Source organism: Schistosoma haematobium, chromosome ZW (assembly GCF_000699445.3).
Source record: "Schistosoma haematobium chromosome ZW, whole genome shotgun sequence".
In the NCBI taxonomy this organism is placed as follows: Eukaryota; Metazoa; Platyhelminthes; class Trematoda; order Strigeidida; family Schistosomatidae; genus Schistosoma; species Schistosoma haematobium.
Window position 1 is genome coordinate 32,742,350 of NC_067195.1, and position 20,639 is coordinate 32,762,988.

The 20,639-nt window shown below is 35.5% G+C and overlaps 1 protein-coding gene across 1 annotated transcript in view; it reads right to left on the reverse strand.

Moving 5' to 3' along the window:
• The window catches only part of DSCC1 (Sister chromatid cohesion protein DCC1), a 68,596-nt gene extending 51,077 nt beyond the window's left edge, over positions 1 to 17,519 (reverse strand). The window contains exons 1-7 of the mRNA XM_051211081.1: positions 17,261 to 17,519; positions 16,762 to 17,044; positions 9,837 to 10,496; positions 8,146 to 8,545; positions 6,580 to 7,045; positions 3,848 to 5,247; positions 1,141 to 1,513 (exon numbers count right to left, since the gene is read on the reverse strand). Of these exons, the coding sequence (XP_051071116.1) occupies positions 6,984 to 7,045; positions 8,146 to 8,545; positions 9,837 to 10,478 (1,104 nt within the window). The 5' untranslated portion in view covers positions 10,479 to 10,496; positions 16,762 to 17,044; positions 17,261 to 17,519 and the 3' untranslated portion in view covers positions 1,141 to 1,513; positions 3,848 to 5,247; positions 6,580 to 6,983. The remainder of the gene's footprint in view (positions 1 to 1,140; positions 1,514 to 3,847; positions 5,248 to 6,579; positions 7,046 to 8,145; positions 8,546 to 9,836; positions 10,497 to 16,761; positions 17,045 to 17,260) is intronic.
• Positions 17,520 to 20,639: the final 3,120 nt, after the last annotated feature.

Consider the following 20,639-nt stretch of genomic DNA (forward strand, 5'->3'; position numbering starts at 1 on the left):
AACACATTTTCAGATTTCAGGGTATTACCTAACAACTTCTAGATAGCGTAATGTAGAGAAGAGTTGCCTAAAAGTCGTTTGAATAAGACAACTTATTGAAGCCTCAGTGGTGGTAACGAAATGTTTCTAACAGTCACAGAAGGTTCACACTAAACAGTAGATAATAGCTCCCGTAAAATGTTAAATCCGGATCAGCATTTCATACCAAAACACAAACAAACTAGCCATCTGCTGACTCTTTGTTATCATTGAATTTAAAAATTGCGTCCAAGTGATTTACACTCAATCAGTGGTTTTCGGCTACTCTTACTTTACATGTGTATGAAGTTGGGTATCACAAATCCTAGTGATGATCACTGATTACTTCTATTTTTTTTTCAAATGTTCCATTTTTAGTTAGTATGGTACTGTATGTTCACAATCAGTGGCTATTTGAGGTCAGGCCTGTTGATCTCCATTAATTAAGCCTAAGGTTTTAGATACTTTTAACAACCTGAATTATTACCGAAGAAATAATATAAGTTTATACATGACTGAACTGCATAGGATGTGTTCCTCATTTCCGTTTTAATCAGTGGAATTTTGAGCGAAGTCGAAGTAGATAGAAGTACGAAAAGATGGTTTAAATGGTTGTCTCTTCATAGGACTTGCATACTTGTTTCATCACTCACCGTATACTGTAATTTTTTTGTCATTAATTCAAAATCTATCACTCCACAGTAAATTAAACAGTTTTAATGAATGGCATATCGGCTTTATTGTACTTCACAGCCTTCCAAGGAAGAGTAAATAAAATATTCTGACCAATGATTTCCACCAATTACCCGATGTTCAGCTAAGTGATGGTTAGATCAGTTTTCGTTGAGGTTAGTTTTTAAGACCATTACTGATGGTAATTAGGAACTACATATAAATAGTCTATTGCATTATACTATATTCGTGTAAAGTTTGCGGTTCATGTTTCAGTTTGTTGAGAAATCCAACATGGTAATTAGTTTTAACATGAGCAAAACTCCTACCCAGGATTTCATTGTTAGGCACCACAAAATATAATTCATACAAGCACATAATATTGTAAGTATTTCATTAAAGATGAAATATAAGATTAATTATTATTACATGAATGTATAAAAAACTCACACGGTAATTATTTTGTTTACTAAACTGATTCCATTTAGCTCGCATTTCTAAGCCGTTTGCGAAAGCGATTTTCCAGACATCCAGTATATCAAACGAGGCAGCTTGATTAATGTGACTTACAAATGAAGTACAAAGACCTTGATTTGGATTTGTACGCCATTGATAGGGTTTGATCTTCAATCTAGGTATAGCCGGTGCAGGACCGTATGTTGGACCTGCGCCACCATTTGCCATTTGCTCAACAAGCTCCTCTATTGTTAATGATGAGATTAAGTCATCCAGTCGTTTTTTAATAGAAACCGATAAATTGCGAAATATCTGAGCATCAGTTTTATTGCACTGTTGAATAAATATCAATAGACTACACAAAAATCTGCAAATAAATATACATGTTTATAAGCAACATTTAGCGATTACTCACCTGCATTTATCATAACGACTATTATTTATCTGTTTTATATATATCTCTGATACTTCTGCAACTACACAATCCAGATAAAGATTAATATTTTCCGTAAACTTTCAGAACTCTTTTACAATTAAATTCTTGGTATATATATTCGAAATAAGTGACTAGTATCAGCAAATCTAGTTTGATTTTTATCAAACATTCAAAATGATACAAGTGCAATGTGTTAAAAATTAATTAAAATCTTTATAACTTGAAAGCGATGTCATTTACAGTTTCTCTGATTGAAGGTCGTCTTCAAACTTTTGTTACTTTCTCAAACTTTAAGGTCACTAATTTATATTTTATAAACACACAGATGCTTTTATACAATTCTTCTTGTTCTTGATTGTTTTTTTGTGTTTAGATTCCTCAACAAAAGCATTCAAACCATAAGTGCAACAAAATCTGGTTAAACATAGTTTCAACTCACGGTTTCTGTAATGCGTTTATGAACACTATCAGAAACCTAGCAGTATCAATAAATAATTGACCGACTGAATTTATACATTTGTTTTCATCATAATTAAAATCAAGTAAAATGACTAATTCAATATAGCGAATCCAGCTGATAAGAATTTACATTGTTCACTCAGAATCATAAAAGTCTTTAAAGGATTATAGGATTATAGATGGGCAGTTTCGACTACGTTAGCGGATACATCGTCAAATATATGTAAGACTATAAAAGGTGAAAAGATTGAAGAGCGCTCTAAAACCTGGATGGCAAGTTATTTTATAGGTAGAAACACACATAAAACAGAAGAACGCAGACAACAAGCATGAAGAGAATACCCTCAGGACCTCGTTTACAAACCTTTGAAATAGTAAAAGTGAGCCCATTTTCTTAAGGAATGAAGTTAACTGTGAATTAATCTTAGTTCATTAGTGCAAAGCTTCAGGTTTCATCAAACAATTCCACATCTTGCCATACGACAAGCTATTTAAAACACATAATCATAAAATAAATTGACTAAGCAGGCAAAGCAACTTCCTTTTTAGAAAAATCAATTACAAGAAGCTACTTATTTCTAGTAGGGTCAAGCAGAGTTAACCAGGAGCCACGAATTATCTCGTGCCACATATATCTCGATGTAAACTGCTGTCAAAAGTACATCTTTCTACGTTTGAGTACACACTACACACACTATCTTGCCAAAGTTCAAATATCGCAAGCGAAAAATGAGAAAACCTGATTCGAGTTGCTTGATAAAAGTGAATAAAGATGGCCTGGATAGTAGACAAAATATATCACAAGTTAACGTGTTTACGATTTGCGTGGCCACAAGAGCAAATAACAAAATATTCATTGAGATTTCAAACGATCTACTAGTTTAATGTATGCTACTCATACGGACAGATATAAGTAGTATGTATCGAGAATTGAAAGCAGGATTGTTAATGACAGGAGAGGAACATGAGGAGAATGAAAAAACAGAAGCAGATCATTCGACAACAGGAATCAACGAACGATGTAGCTTGTAAGAGACAATTCGAGGAGGATGTACAAATTGTGTATTCAATTTATTGGCTTCATATTTTATAAATGTAGTGTGTAATCTCTCTTAATAGGACAATTCGGTTTACGTTTCCATTGTTCTTTACACTAGTTCATCAAGTCCGTTTTATTGAGATTCATTGTATCTTCTTTAAATAGCCATATGTTATTTCGTTTAACCCTCGACTAGTCGAAATGGAAAATAAGTTGAAACCGGATAATATTTAACAGCATCTTTAGATTATAAGGTGGGATTTGTAAGTCATCGGTGTTGAAAAGTATAATTATCACTGGATTTACAGCTCTCATTCTAAATTATATGTATAGAAAGCTGTGGTATCATTTAGCGGTAATAATTATAGCTATCAGTAAACCTTAGTGATCATAGTTCTGCACATGCGTGGAGCAGATTCTTTATTACTGCATAAATCTCTTTATTTTACGAAGAACAATTATGGGACCTGTCATAGGCTTATACAACAGAGGCTTTTGTTTTCAACTTCATCTTCGAGAAAACAACTTAGCTCATTTTCTTATTTTAGTAACAGAAGTATAAGTGACACTCAGATATACTGCACAAACAACTCATTTGATGGTAAACAATAAATCAGAACAATGATGACAGTTTTCAAAGCCTATCTCATCCGTTACAGTGAAATGTTTTTTTTAAAGCCAGAAGAATTAACTAATACAATATCTTGATTATTTCAGGTAATTAGTAGTAATACAAACTACCAATTATGTATAAATAATCGACTTACATAAGGCGAAGATATGTTTGTTGCATTTTAATAATTAGGATATCATTAATCTTCCTTAGCTTTCAAGTTTCTATAGTTTATATATTTGTTTAGAATGAAAAGCTATAATACGATTCAACATAAGCTTAACTTCATTGGTTTGCTCTAATGTTTATACGTGCAGTTTTACACTGATTGGCTATTAAAACAAATCTGCATTTAATACTTAAGTGATCAATACAAGTTTGGAACTTTACTCCATTTTATTTATTGTATTGTTACTTGTCCAGCCAGCAAATAAAGACATACACAGACGATATCGTAAGCCAAACTTGAAATTATTTTATAGGGGCATTTGTTGAACCGACTTACAAATTAGCAAATCAAATAACTCAAAAAGCCGAGAGTTTGTGTTGATTCTAAAAGCGATCATAATGGATTTAACTTCATTTTGAACATAACTAAAATCCTACCCTCAACTGGATAACAATATCACTTCTAATTTATTATTGTTTTACTAATGACTAGATGCATTCTGTATTGAAACAGTTTATACAGAGTTACTTTTAGGTTAAAACGAAACACAATTTACGACTTCGATTGTAAGAAGGTTTAGGCCAACTGAGGAGGTACGTGAAACAGAAAACTTTGATTTCAATTTCTGTACGCATTATTAGGGTTTTGTTGATTCATAGTGAATTAAATCGTGAAAATACTTTATTGTAAACAACTGTTAGTTAATTATCTAGAAAGCTGGAGAACCTTTATAAAATAAAAAATCTTCCCATTGATGGTGTGTCATGATTATTGAAGTAATAAGTACATAGTGTTCCTGAATAATCGGTCATAAATTCAGAGACAATTGTTGTACAATGACGTTTAAGCTGTATTGCTTAAATTATTTTTACCAAATAACTTCATTATTTTTTATATCATATTTTTCACTAGCTGCTTTCTCATAATTTTGTGCACACAGTGATTGAAACACAACATCTGATAGCTTTGATTAGTTGAACCTATCAACTGACATGACAAAGTGAGGAATGTGGTGCTCAGAGAGGTAGCTTAATGGTCAGATCGCTCGTCTTTAAATCATCACGTTGTTGTTCAAACCCCTCCTGACCTATTTCCGTTTGAAAAATTGTGAAGTACCATTATCCTTTACCTAAAGTAGCTGAAAACTAGGTATATAAACACGTACTTTGTAGCTGAATTACATCATTCAAATGCGGTAAGTATCAAGCAGTCATATTCTGCAGCTCCAGAAACTGATCATGAAAATTGTGACCAGAATGGTCTATAGTGATGTATGAACGAGATGCCAAACTGTTTTCACTTGATTGAAATAGATGGCCAGCCATCACTCATAGCCTTAATTCATATGAAACACCAGAAGCAACAGACTGGCTGCTTTCAGCTGACTAAATAGAAATTGAATTAAAAAGTGAAAAATACTAACTAAATGGATCAAATCCTAATTACACTACACAAACAAAATCTTAATATATGAATTCAAGCTTATTAACGTGATCTCATAGTTAAAAGTGATGGGTATTAATCACAATGGTGTAAACCCTAAAAGCTTACATATCTTCATCGACCCCAGTTTCCATATAATTTATCTGCCTGATAGGTAGTGGCGCCAAATAGTCAACAAATGGACATTTGGTTGGTCGGAAAGTATTTTATGCAATATGACAATAATCGTATATGATGCCGGTCAGAAGAACGATGAAAGCTCCACGACCAAACCATCCAGCTCAGAGAACAAAACTCCACCAAAATCACAGCTATTTAAATAACGTAAATTAGAAAATGGTTCAACTGGAGTAATGAATTAAACTGATGTTGGAAAAAACACTGATTATTAGGATAATGATCTCTTCACAACCATTTGATTTTCACCCAATAAGTAAACAATCCAAAATTACTCAGTTTGTTCAGCATCTTATTCACCTTTGTACATTGTGTAATTCCGAATAGTGAGTGAACATATATGTGATTTTATGTTGTGCATGGTGAGGAACTAGTGAAATGAACGCTACTCACAGGACTGTTTGTAAGTAACGCGGCATCGAACTTGCAACAATTGTCAGACCGAGTGTAGTTTCAGTACATCGAAAGCGCAAGGTTGGCAGAACACCAGACCAGATGAGAAGACAGTTCAGAGGGCAGAACACACCGAAAGATGCGACTGGGCGTTTGAAGGCTATGTATATGTATTATATGAATACTTTGTAACTTTTCACAACTAAATTTCATTATTCTTGCCTACTGCCTCTTAACACTAATACCGAGTGAATCTTTGTAGGGTTATCAGGGTAAAAATAGATCAAACGAAAGCCCATTATTATCATCACTCAGAAATGAAGAGACAGTAGTCAACATTTCCCTACCAGCATTTTATTAATTTGATCACTGTAATGATATCAAGTTATATGTCTATCCTAATGTAATTCTGAATCGTATCCTACCGAAAATCATAACTTGACCCCCACCCTCAAGTTTAAAACTCTTCTGAATCCAGCAGTTTGATGTAGAAACAGTCCGTATTACAGTAACATTCGTAAACCTCAAAAGCGTACTAACAAATTACTATTGTTAACTAGCCATACTATTCTATATAACGAATGAAATCTATTAAATTTACGACACTCAGAGAAAATAACACTTAGGTAGAGTCAAGTCACTTTCTTTTGTATAGAGACCAAATTATTAATTAAGAGACCTAAGCATACTCAGCAACCGTTTACCTGGATCAGCTGTGCTGGCTAAGCTGATGGTCAAGCGGAATCATCGATGCATGAAGTAATCTTTGATTGGAGACCATAGGAGATATGGCTTGAAATTAGTGGGATTGATAACGATGAGTTCTTCCTCTACCCTCATATAAATCTTAAACTATAAATCGCACATTCCAAATTTACTCATTCTTTTTAAACTAATATTTCCTATATGCAGAGAAGATAGTGGCTCGCAGTGGAATTCAGGACGCGCGTTTCATCCTAATCGGGACTCTTCAGCTGGATGTACCTGCATCTCAGATTCCATGTTCACTCCGGGACTCGGACCCATTACCGTTCACTTCAAATGCCATCGCGTTATCCACTTTGCTACTGAGTCCAGATAGCCACTGACTTGTGCAATGGGGCGAAGTTTAATTCATTCTTGTACTGGTATTTTGAATCTTCTCTAATAAGAGACTGATCACTTGCAGTTCTAAAGATCAATGGGAAGATTCAAAAAACCAATACAAACATGAATTAATATTTATCATGTTTAGTTTTCGATTAGTGTTCGTATTTAAAACAATTAGTCCCTATGGTAAATTTCGATAATGTAATGAGAAGACGAAGGTTATCAAAATTGTGTGATATTTTTAATATTATTATAATCGGTTAATCTACTAATTAATATCCACTCATGATGTTGATATGAAATGAGATAAAATGGTTTGTTACACAACTATGCCAAGTTCTATGTTGTTTATGGTTGACTGACTGTCTGAAAACTTAAGTCTAATTTTAAGTCATATATCTGGATAAACGTATATGATCGGTTAAATGAATCATGTTTCTCTCCATGGTCGATTTGCTTCTCCATCAGCCCAAAGTTTGATATACTGATTAAATACATTTACATATCCCCACCCTTTGTCTTCGCAAACCAAATAAATAACTAATGAACAACTGTTTAAACTTAATATTAATACATAGATTATTGATAATAGTAATTATTATTATTAATGGCTTTATTCAACATTATACAAACAATAATAAACATAATATAATTGACATGATTATTCATCTGACGAAATTTCATTTACAAAAAGTTATTCAACGTCATGATCATCTAAAGAATACAGATGATATACAAAGTAAGATGCGACGCTAATTTCTACTTCGAATGTCGTTGAGTTAATACACGTCCGACTGAACTATTATTAACACGACAGAATTTGTTTAGAAGTGAGCAAACAGCAGGTGGAGTTGGTAAGGGTACATCTTCCAGTGCTGAAACAGTTTCAGTAGACTCTGTACAATAATCTTCATAACTGAAGTCTGAATCAGAATCAGCATACGAAACGTCAGAAAATGTATCTACTTGAGATCCTTTTTCTGGGACTAAGTGTTTAGAGGAAGACTTTTTCCTGGGAGGTTGTGGGGGTAACAATTCTGTTAGGAAACTACCTATTTCTGGTTCGGACCACATAGAACATCTCTCAAATAATGCATTAAGACGCGCCTCGACACTCTCATCAGGTAAGTCCTCAGACCGTAACAGGGAAATACATCGAAATCGAGAACGGATATCATTACCTTCCAGTTTTACGCTTGTACCGTTTGTAGGTAAGGGTGTTATTTCACAATATGCACGTCCAGCGCAAGTTAAATGACGACGAAGCTTCGGTCGCAGTCCGTTGGGAACTGATGCTTTCCACAGTGTTAAGAAGTCATTTAGGTCAAAGCTGCTAATAACTGATAGTAGATGCTCCCCAACTATTTGACAAATTTTCGAATTCCGCGGGTAAACGTATACATCTTTAGAATCAAATGCTTTTCGATTTTCTAGCTGAGAACAAATTAGCATCATAATTTGCTTGGTAATATTTGGAAGGTGCTGATTTGCCAAGCCTTCTATTGAGGCATGCAAAGGGAAGCCATATTTACGCCAGTCCCATGCATTTTCATCAGCAAGGGCAAAAAGATCTCTAACTACCTATTTATAGGAAAAAAGAAACTTTTGTAGCTCCCAATTTAAATTCAATGAAGCTATATAACTCAAAAACCTAGTATAGGTTTACATAATTTGTTGTGAGTAGTAATCGCGGTGTGAGGGCTATTGGTACTATCTGTCTATCCAAACCAAACTAGATAGAGCAGGATTCGTACCTGTGATCAAGTAGCTGAAAGTCGAGCGTTTAGACCGCCAGGCCATCAAAAACACTTCGTGTCAGGATTTATAAGCAAATAATTTGTAAGTTCCCAACTTGGTTCATTGGTATTTTTCAAAGTTTGCCTTACAACTGCGTTGCAACACTAAACTCAACCTAAGCGAAATAATACTGAACTATACATAGGTTGTATCTTAAGACTGACCGAAACATTCTAGTGTATTTTTTCACTCCAATAAACTAAAAAAGGTAGAATCGAGCTAAACTACATTCCAAATAAAATCAACAAAACATTACTTCATAATAAATGAAACTTATGAGCTACTCACACTTCTTTAATCGGTTGAGGCACAATTATTATGTGAGGGGCAGTAAGAAAATATAACTTTCATAATTTAAGACATCAGAAGCTATAACTTGCTGATAAGAAGTAGTGCTCACATTTACATGCCATGCAATGAATAACGTACTATTTTGTCACTTTAATCAAAGCTGATCAGTTTTTCCTAGACCTGTTATATCAGTGGTCAAATGCTTTGGTAAAAAGGACGAACTTTCGACTATTAAATCAGTTTAAAGTTCTGAAGTTTTCTGTTCTTTATCAACGATAATATGGATATACAGCAATTTTTCATCGTAGATTTGTTTTTGATCAGTGATCCTTCCGTCCACTTAAATAACCAATTGCTTATTCTTTAATACATTGCTCTTCGCAATCAAAAACAAATACTCATTAAAGCTTTTTATCCTCATGAACCTCTAAAAACGATTCTGAATAGTTATTATTAGCCTAAGTTAACTGCTCAAAACACATTTCGACATATCTGATACACAATAGATATTGCTGATAACGGAAAGTATTATTAAACTTTGCATAAAAAAATAGCCACCAGCAAATCAGTTAATTACAGAGATGAGAATGTGAGACAGGCGCTGGAAGAAGTAACTACATGTCTTTCTGAAGGCATGAGAGGTGTTAAGCATATAGATGAGTACCGTTTAAATAATGAAAAACAGACACACCTGCAACAAGAAGACTTCATTAAAAATAACTAAGAACAGTAAGATTGAATCTGGGGATAGTCTAATTAATGAAGATATACACAATTAAAATACCTGTGTCATGTATTCATGATCAAGCATTCGTAAATATCCATTGATTTCACACACATGCAATCGTCGAAACGCCTCATTAAGCTCCAGCTTACTGCATGGCAGTCGGGTTTCAACAGTATCACGATCAAAATAGTTCAGACTAGAGCTTTTATTCTCTGAATCACATTCATCATCAACAGGACCATAGTAGAGAGATGGAGATAACAAAAGCCTCAGTTGTTTTAAAGACGGAGCTGAACATTGCTGAAGTTCAAAGTAATTATTTTTGACAGCTTGAATTGGTGTAACAAGTACTAAATTCTCTTTAGGCCCATCGGATGAAGGCAACCACCAACTAGAGGCTAAAAGGAGCGTATTAGACGTTTTTGCTTCTATAACCGAAAACGTTTTGTCACTTATGCAAGCAAATACACGCCCTGTGTTATTAGATTTATGTTCATCTTTTAAAGTTATAGCTTGGTCCCCTCTTTCATGAATTACTTCATCGGCTAACCAATTTGGCACTTCAATCAATTTGTACTCTTCGGATAATAATGGATAGTCAAATTTCACTGACTGAAATATGTTTGATGTGAAAGAGATATCCAATTTAGCACAGTCAAGCAGTTTCTTCATTGATTCATATGTTCTTGGGGTTGACATATTTAGACTAATCCTGAGCTACAAATCCAATGAAATTAAGTGTGGATATAGTATCTGAATACCATAAAAAACACAACTATCGTCAAAGTAATTTCTTCCATATACCAAAACACGTGAGTTATCTAATGCTAAAATCAATTGTCACTACTGAAAAACATAGATCGTAAGAAAATTTTACATATGCAATTCATCTGAAAATAAATCAGTCTATACCTCAACCCTACAAACTTAGTGGTAACGAGGTTGGTAATTTCTACTTGGAAGAAAAAAAAATTCCTTTTAAAGATTAAAGTAAATAACAAGTGGATAAAGAAATTAACGGTATTCTAATAAATGGTGCTGGCTAGTGACTTGAACAACTACATCCTGCGGCAAAAGCGAGTGTCAAAAGACAAGAATGAAAGTCTAATGTATTGATTTGGTTAAGTTCACTATACGTCAACCGGTGAAATAATAAAGAAATTGTTGACGGTTAAATCTTGAAGAAATCTAAATATTGAGAGATAATACTTGTAATGGGTACATTATGACACATAAGAAGGGTTGAGTATCTAGCATACAATTATGCGTCTCTTCAATACATCCAAGAGTTAATATTTTAAAAGTAAACAAATAACAACATGTATCTGATTAATAGTACCGACTTACACTATTCGTTCATAATGACAAACAGTCAGTCATATACAATGTAAAAACTGTGATATGAGTGTATAGACCCAAGTTGTCACACCACATTAGAACCCTGACAAACAAAATGACGTTGACTTTATCTTCTTTCTACATGACAGATGAATTAGTAAGTTGTCCCACAAACCTGCATAAATTATAGGGCATATAGTATCTAACTACTTACCATATGGCTATTACGTGACTGAACAGCTTTGATATCAAATTTGAAACCACCTTGACTATATTTCAGTGTTTGAAGTGGTCTACTGATTGTAAGATGTTGTCTGAACTATTTAACTATGACTTAGTCACTGAGATTTCATTGGCGAAAGTCGATAAAGCTCTTCGAATCAGTGCAGAGATTTCGTCAGGCCTCAGGACCAACGAGACACCCAAGATAAGTTAAGCAGTCGATGCGTTCAACTACTTCACTACCCATCATTAGTTCAGGCGATGACACAAACCCATCATGAAGTCACATTTTATATTTCGAGGGAGAGAACCGCATCCTTAACATGCTCAGATTGTTGCTTAAAGTGGTTGGAAGATGGTATTTTGTCAATGTCTTCACTAAACCGAACGATATCACCTGGGTATTCTAAGCCAACAAGTGAATCTCCTGTTAGGAGATGAATCCGTAGAACGTCAGACGATGAGAGTGTTATTTCTAAAAGTATGTCTATGACAATATTAGATGAAAATGGGGAAAGTGAATAACCTTAACGAACACCACTGGAGGTAACTAATTAGGATGACAGTGCGCCATAAGCTCTGACTCGATCAGTAATGCTCGAGTAGAGAAATGGTTACTTCAAGTGGTGTTCGTTTTCCCCAGTTAGATTGATTGAAATCTTAGCTAAAATCTGGAAACTGGACGTATTCACATTTGACTGGTCTCAATCTCTCATCGTCCCAATTTAAGAGAAAAGATCTTAGCTAAGACTTCAGTTAGGCTAACTGCTACAAAGTAGTGGACGCAATATTCAAGACCGATTTAATTGGTGTTTAGTGAATTTTAGTTGGAAAACTTTAAACTATGATCACATATACAAATTGTAGGTGATACCCAGATTACTGATTTAAAGCTAGCTCTTAGATCTCTAACGAACTACTTTTAGAACATTTGTTTGACCATACAGGTACAGGTACAACTTTCATCTGTCTGTACTAGTACAACATATTGACTAGCCTTCAATTCCTAGGACCAGTACAATACTTGTTTGACCTTTATCTTTTATAGTTGCACTTGAAAGCGACATGACATTTAATCAATTATATAAATAGGCGTACAGTCTCCTTTCCAAAATAGTATACAACTAGTTTGAGTAGTATCTGAAAGTAAGAAATGTTTACTCTACTAGGCTTTAAGCATACACTCAACGACCACTTTCTACTAGTGTTGGTTGATTGATAAGAGATAAACAGAGTAAAGCAAGACTCAGGACAAGAGAGGTCTACTTTAAATCATGGAGGTTCTTAACAGAGCAGAAATACAAGAGAACATATTTTAAGCGGTCCGACCAAAAATTGTTCTTATTCGGCAGTAGTACAAAGAACGACTTACACCTCAGGTTAGTCATTAATAATTATTACGGAAATTATAACCCAACTAGAACGATATTCAAAATTTTTCATGCTGATAATCAATTTTAGCCTGTAATGTTTCTGATTTGTACTTTTTGACAAGAAATTTCCCAAAATGAATAGAAATAAAATTTACCGGCGAATCTCGGTTACCATATGCTGAACAGATTTCTACCTCACAAAAAAATAACTTAGTTAACCATACTATTTTTTGTGAGTCGATATTTTCTTCAAGAATTTAGACGGTTAACTATTTACGAAACACTTAGTACAGCCAGGGCACACTAAACTGCCTAGCAAGCTCTTGCATGTTAGCATTTTTCGTTAGATCTTATTTAGCTAAATAACCAGAGCTAGTGTACACAGCCTTGAGTCGCGATGTTTGTGCGGTCGTTAGGGATACGATTCGGCTGTTCAAGGAGAAATAAGTATGTAAAAATCCAAACCTGGGAATGATTGGTTAAAAGTCGAAGTTGTTGTAAACACAGTAGTGTTGTAAACAAGATTCAAGTGAGGGAACACCAATTTATTATTAAATGCAAAATTACAGTGTTTCCGTAAAATGTGAAAAACACACATAAAATACATTATTTTCACATCTTCATTCAGTTGTTTCTTATATATTTCATGATTTTTCCTATTCTGTTGTTATTACAATTTCCCTCTGATTTCCTTTCTGTTCTCCTCAATTTAATCATCTGCTGCCAGGCATACCACCTCTGATTGGTGTTACATGCTACTTATATATGTCAACGTAAGTAGCATGCATCACAGTAGCAATACTTCTCTTGGCTTTACATATGGTATAAACCGACGATAATCACATTCATACAAATACTGGTAACTATCCTAGATAAACAGGAAAAGTTTGAATAATAGTGTTGAAAACACTTAGGAAACCAGAACTGATATGATAGTGGTAGCATACTCCACACAAATAGTAGGCCAAAGTGTCTCTAGAGACAGTAAATCAGTTGTATCCTTTTCCCCAATAGTTTTGGATGTATTTTACCACGTAATCATTTCTCCTGTCTACCATAACGACTCTCAGACAACTGGAAGACTATAAAATCCAACCAGTAAGGCCAGTGATGATTAATAGTCATTCAACTAAACGTAGAGGCTGACGAATGTGTACATCGGTCCTAGCTGCCACACCCCATTAACACAAAAATGAAGTTGTCAGAGTGAATCGCAGAGTAGTATATGTAGTAATATAAAATTAGGGGTTGGAGATAAGATCCGGAAAAATATAAATCAGTGAGATAAAAGTGTTCAAAAAAACTATAAGGAATATAGAAACTTAGGATCTAAGGGAAGATAAAGAGTGGATGTACCCGTACCACTACAAGTAAGTGTTTTTGAAAAAGATGGGATGGTGATAATTAGCAGGACTAATAATTATTCGACTTCGTTTTTATTGCCATAAAATTACTACAAACTGTTTAAAGGGCAGTCAGCTTTGATTTCTGAGAACAAAACGAAATACTAAGCTAAGATTATTAGTTAAGAAAACGTCTAGTTTCTGAGAAGCACAATCAACAAGGTTTATGTTCCTAGACAGGCTGGTCCCAATACTGTTGAATTACGTATACTATTTGTTATCTAATAATCCGAAAATCCAGTGGTTCTTTCATGTGGCAAACTGGACCTTTGTCTTTTCTTGTCGTCTATGATGATATATCAGAAACACGTTTATTGACAAACACCTAAGACATCATAAGTTAGAGATTACCACCTAATAAATTAAGTATATTCACTCATTACTCATTTTACCTCATATATCTAGTCATACAAAGGAGTTTATCGTGTTTGGTTTGTTACATTTCTACTTTTAGTGGGAAAACTTATCAGTGACAAGAGTGACATCAAAATACAAGTTTCATGAACGTCTTATAGGATGTAAATGAAGAGTAAGTATTCAAAGAATAACACCACTTACCAATTAAGCAAAAGTGACCATAAAATGACTGGACAAACTATGTTGTTTGGTACAGACATACTACATCTACATAACTGTACATTCATTTCGGAATACGATATCTAACTGAGCATGTGACTGTAAAATGCATTAGTTCAACTCTATTGGTTAATTCGTGTTCATTTGTATGATTAATTCGAATACCTTACAGGTGAATCCTTCCAATATCTCTTTGTTCGGTTCTCTGTTAGTCATATTCCATTATTACATTGGTCCATAAATACCAGAGACCAGGTGACTAATTGACGCTCTGAATAGTTTGGATTCATTTCAATATGATGCAAATTAGACGGGTCTAATTCAGTCCTGGATTTATTTCACCACAATACGATTGCTGGATATCCTATTGCCAGTGTTATTTCCATTTCAATACAACTTCAGATGATTCTAAGTGCTAGTGTCGACATAAATCCAATTTACTTACAAAGTAATTTGATTCTGGTGTTAATCCAATGCCAATATTACTTAGCTCCAGTTATCCATTCAATCCTACTATACTTTGATTGTTTATTATTAATGTATATGCTAGTCAATTCAATCACCTAAATGTATGTGCAGGATTATTCATATTCTAGTTTTTGTTTGTTTTATTTGTCCTCCAGTATGTCCATTATAATGATAACGAATGTAACGGAAACGTCTTAAAAAGTAAGAGGAAACAATTATGGCGTGAATGACAAATATTAAGTTTCCTGAAGCATGCATTCGAACAACCAGATAGTGCACAAATTGAAATGCAATAGACGTTAATTATACTGATTCGAAATTTGAGCTATTACTTGAATAATCACTATCTGTAACATCGAGAGCGTAAAGATGAGATTTTTCTTAAAGTATTATGGTAGTTTAGTATGTGGACACACTAATCAGATTTTAGACTGAGATTCATTTTTTGTTATAGCTGGTGTCAATTCGTGATGAAAACATTAGTAATCTATACATAAAGGTTCTTTACTCATATGAAAGCTGCTTATTAAGGTAAACTTACGCTACACTGACCATGTTAAACAACTTAACAGTCAATCAAGAAACTCTGCTTAGTTATGAAACGATTAACAATTTAAAAACAATATCGGGTGAGAATGGACTCTACTCTTGTTTACAATTTGTACCTTGATCTTGGTGACCAGCCATAATGAAGCGGGAATTATTATCTACACTTTCATGATCCTTGAGGGAGGGCTTATTTTGTTATGTCGTCTTCGCTGATTTACATCAAAAATGTAGTTTTATACGACGGAAATGCCACTTCATTATGTTGCGGACGTGCCAGGTGCAGGGCAGTCAGTAAAGACCGAGGAAAAATTACAGCATAGCAAGAGACATACCTCCAATTAATCCACAAGTGAGTGACTGAATAAACCTAAACATAACCGCAGTTACTAACTACGGTACACGTAGATAACTTGATAAAAGTGAGGCTTATTCCCAGCCAACAATATGAAGGTGGAGTAGGGATTATGATATGAGGAAAAGTCTCCTATATGTTAAATTACTCATTATCGTAAATCAGAAAGCTTGAAATAATAGGAGTCATGCTAGCTTTGTGAGTTGGGATAACACCCCATGGGGTTTCCGCTATCAAATGACATTAGCTATAATGAAATCAGGTACAGGCAACCTTTGATTCACGAAATTAAAGAAATTAGGTTGATGTTTAGAATTAAGAGTTAGAGTGGGGAGACGCTATCCAGCCACATAAACATCTTCAACTATGCACTCAATCACATTACTGCAACACACAATATGCATAAGGACCGAGTATTACTCATAATTTGTTTTGAGCACTTCGTTATATGCATTGATTCGTTGCATAATTAACATTTTTAGAAATCCCAAGTATGTAGGAACTGAATATTAAGAATCTGTACCTCGTTAACCACAACACACAAGCTTTCTAGCACTCTGACATTTAGCTTCGGTAGATTTGCGTCTTCTGAAGGTACTTTGTGTACGGAAGGAGTGCGATGTGTAGTATGTGAAGAGTTTGGGAGCAAAAAAATAAAAAAACTGAGCTGAAGACCCAGTAAGTACAGAAAATTGGCTTACATTTATTCACAAAAGAAACTATGAATAATCAAAAACAATACAAAACTGAGATTGGGACAATCTGGTGAACAAATCCAGTTGACACAAAGAGCACTGAACTTTTAATTTCGCGCAATATATCTTAATCATCATTGGTCTGCTCAAGGGTGTGAGTATGGGATACTTTTACTGGTCGTACATTAGCAACTCCCACACACTATACTTCAGAACCGAGTAGACACATTGTTGAATGAGACTCTTACTCTCTGCAGAGTCATGGACAGGAGATAATTCCGCTATGTACCTGAAAGTAGTAGGGAATAAAACATCAATGATTAACAGTCCTTTATATAGCAAATGAACACTAAAAGTATCACATCGCGATGAAAAAGAAGTAGCCTATTTTTAAGATATGTTTTTATATTGTTGTGAATGCAATGCATGCATACTAGAATGTGATTAGTACTAGTGATTAACACTGTAGAATACCTTTATGGCAGATTAAACTACGTGCCTTTACCTTCGATTTCAAGATCGCGTTAAACGATTGTTTTCATATGTTAAATGGCAAATAAAACGTAGTGATGGCCCTTCTCCGTTACTGTTATACGAAAATTCAGATTTCCCAGCTGAATCAGATAAGGCGAAAGCTGAGACCTTTTCAAATTATTTTAACGAAGACTATGTGTATTGTAACAAATACTTGTCCCGATCACACCGAGATACCAGCCATAGGGTCTGTACATGTGACTGAGGAAACTGTTCTTCCATTGATCAACAACCTCAAACCTTCTAAGATACCTGACCCTGACGGGTTACACAGACGACTGCTGTTGTCTCTTGTGGACATTATTTCAAGACCCCTCGCGACACTCCCCAACATATCCCTTTCACTCGCTCGACTCCCTAGGGGTTTGAAAGACGCCATATTCAGTCCTATATTTAAGGATGTTCAGAGACAGATCATATCTAACTACCGACCTGCCAGTTTAACCAGCATAGTCGTTAAGTTACTTGAAAAGATTATACGGGTTAAGTAGCTGAGTCACATAGATTCACACAATCTGTTAGCTTCGAAGCGACATGGGTATCGTAACAAGCATTCATGTCCGACTAACTTATTGCGAGAGAGGATTGGACAGCAGCCTTAGATAAAGGTCTGTCAGTTGATGGGATATTCATAGACTTTAGCAAAGCATTTGACAATGTTTCACACTTAGGTCTTATGCAGAAGCTCCCGAGCTTCTGAATCATAAGTGCTGTGCAGGAATGTATAGGAAACTTCTTATGTGACCGCAGAACGAGAATGAGGGTCAATGGGACGCTATCCGATTGGAAGCCGGTCAAAAGTAGTGTACCCCAAGGCACCATTTCGGACAAGTACGCATTGCAACCCAGCTGCTCTCAATGGATTTCGTGCGTTATCGTCACTTCGCTGAGCATTCGAATGCTTTGGAGAGGAAATGTCTCGAATTCCCTATCTCACCTGTGTAAGACCACAATTGGATTGCTGTTTCCAAGATGCTGGCCCTTGTCTGATAAGGGGTTCTAACCCACTTGAGTGTGTTCAGCGTGTGGGAACGAAATTAGTGAAGAGTCTTTCTAAACTCTCTTACGGTTAGCGCTTAAAACAACTAGTCTTTAGAAATAAGGATAGTAGGTTGTTGAACATGTGTTAAACCTAACAGATTGCCTTCCGACGAAGGTCCAACTTCTCCTTGAAAATATTAACTGATGGGGCTGATACCACTTGTTCGGGAAAGGCGTTCCAACCATTGACTACTCGTTGAGAAAAACGGGACCCCATGTTAATTTTATTAGACTGCGATTTGTGAACCTTCTTGCTATGATCTCGGAGATCATTTGTGTTGGAGGGAGCAAAAAGATAAGGCAATATTAACACTGAAATCGTAATTAAAGATACAAAATACCAGTAGAAGGTCACCTCGCGTCCTACGATACGACAAGGGGAAAAGGTTATTTAAAAAGACAGTGGTATTGTTTCCCGTCGAGTTAAATTAACTGTTTTGATCGTAAATTGTCGTAAATTAATATTTTCAAGGAGAACCTCCCCAGATATTGGGACGGGCTGGAGCAGATAAAAATTGTCTACCATCTGTCCTAAACTTTAAGTAAAGTACAACATGATCACTGTTCACTGGTGGGGGAAGGTGCTGAATATCAAAGACATCCTCACAGTGGTGGATGAAGGCAAGTGCAAGTGCACACTATCGAAACCGCTACCTGGAGCTGTAAGCTCTATCTAGTTGATATTCGGTGCGTTGAAGTCCCCAATGATGAGACAACATTCTACCATACTCCAAGAACAGATGTGTCTTAAGATAAGGTCATCAGCAAGACAACACGGACTACAGTACATTCCTCCTATAGTCACCAACCCATTTTTCGATTTAATTTTACAACATGCTACCTCACATGTACCAATAACATGAGTCTCCGATATGATTGATTGTATAGGAAAGTGATCCCTAACGTATAACATTATGCCTCCCCTTGCGACTTTAAACTCTATCACTTCTAATGCAGATATAGCCCGCAATGATGGGAGAACATTCTATATCTACCATGAATCAAGTTTCTGTAACAACAATTATGTCGGTCTTAATTCATCCACTATCAGACTTAGCTCGGACGTTTTATTTCTAAGACTACGAGCGTTTGTGTAGCACAAAGTTAGAATGTTCTGGGAATCATTCGTTCTTCCTATACAGACCTCGGAATCATTGGCTTCAAACACCTAACTACCCGAAAACCCTTATTGGTAAGGTTAGTTTCGCCATCTGACTTCCAAGTTCTTAACTCCGTAAGAGCGTTCTTCCACTTGATTCGATCCTCAAGCCGACAATCTGGTCGGATACGAATATTTGAGTCAGGATAAGACATTTACTGTCCCGATTAGTTCGAATGTAGATGCTACGACTGATGGGATATGGATGACGCGAAAACACAGAAGAGTAGGAAAGATAACTAAAACTAATGCCTATTTACTTGGCAGGTCCTTGGTGGACTCTCAGACCGATCCGCCGAAGTCCCAAAGTAAACCTTCGTCAAACATTGTTGTGAGTTACTCGCTCGACTCCCATGACCCTGTTACGATAGAAACTAATTGTAAGATGCAAGTAGTTAATATGCAGGATCTAACATCACGATTGAAAGCCGTGAACACAATTTCAAAAGATACTAAAACCCTTCCTAGTTTAATTATTTGGAACCTGGAGGAGTCGAAAGACAACAACCCTGCTAGAAGACATGCACATGACCTGCAGTTAGTGGAGTCTGTGGTAAGAAGTGTACTACATGAAGAGGTTTCAGGGGTAAATATCACGGAAGTAATACGACTTGGTAAATGGGTTGGAGGCGAGACCCAACCAAGAAGGATCTTGAAGCTGGCTCTTGGGAATTTTGATGGAAGAGATATAATATTAAATAACGCACAAAAAATCCTGATTCAAATATTCGTATCCGACCAGATTGTCGGCTTGAGGATCGAATCAAGTGGAAGAACGCTCTTACGGAGTTAAGAACTTGGAAGTCAGATGGCGAAACTAACCTTACCAATAAGGGTTTTCGGGTAGTTAGGTGTTTGAAGCCAATGATTCCGAGGTCTGTATAGGAAGAACGAATGATTCCCAGAACATTCTAACTTTGTGCTACACAAACGCTCGTAGTCTTAGAAATAAAACGTCCGAGCTAAGTCTGATAGTGGATGAATTAAGACCGACATAATTGTTGTTACAGAAACTTGATTCATGGTAGATATAGAATGTTCTCCCATCATTGCGGGCTATATCTGCATTAGAAGTGATAGAGTTTAAAGTCGCAAGGGGGAGGCATAATGTTATACGTTAGGGATCACTTTCCTATACAATCAATCATAT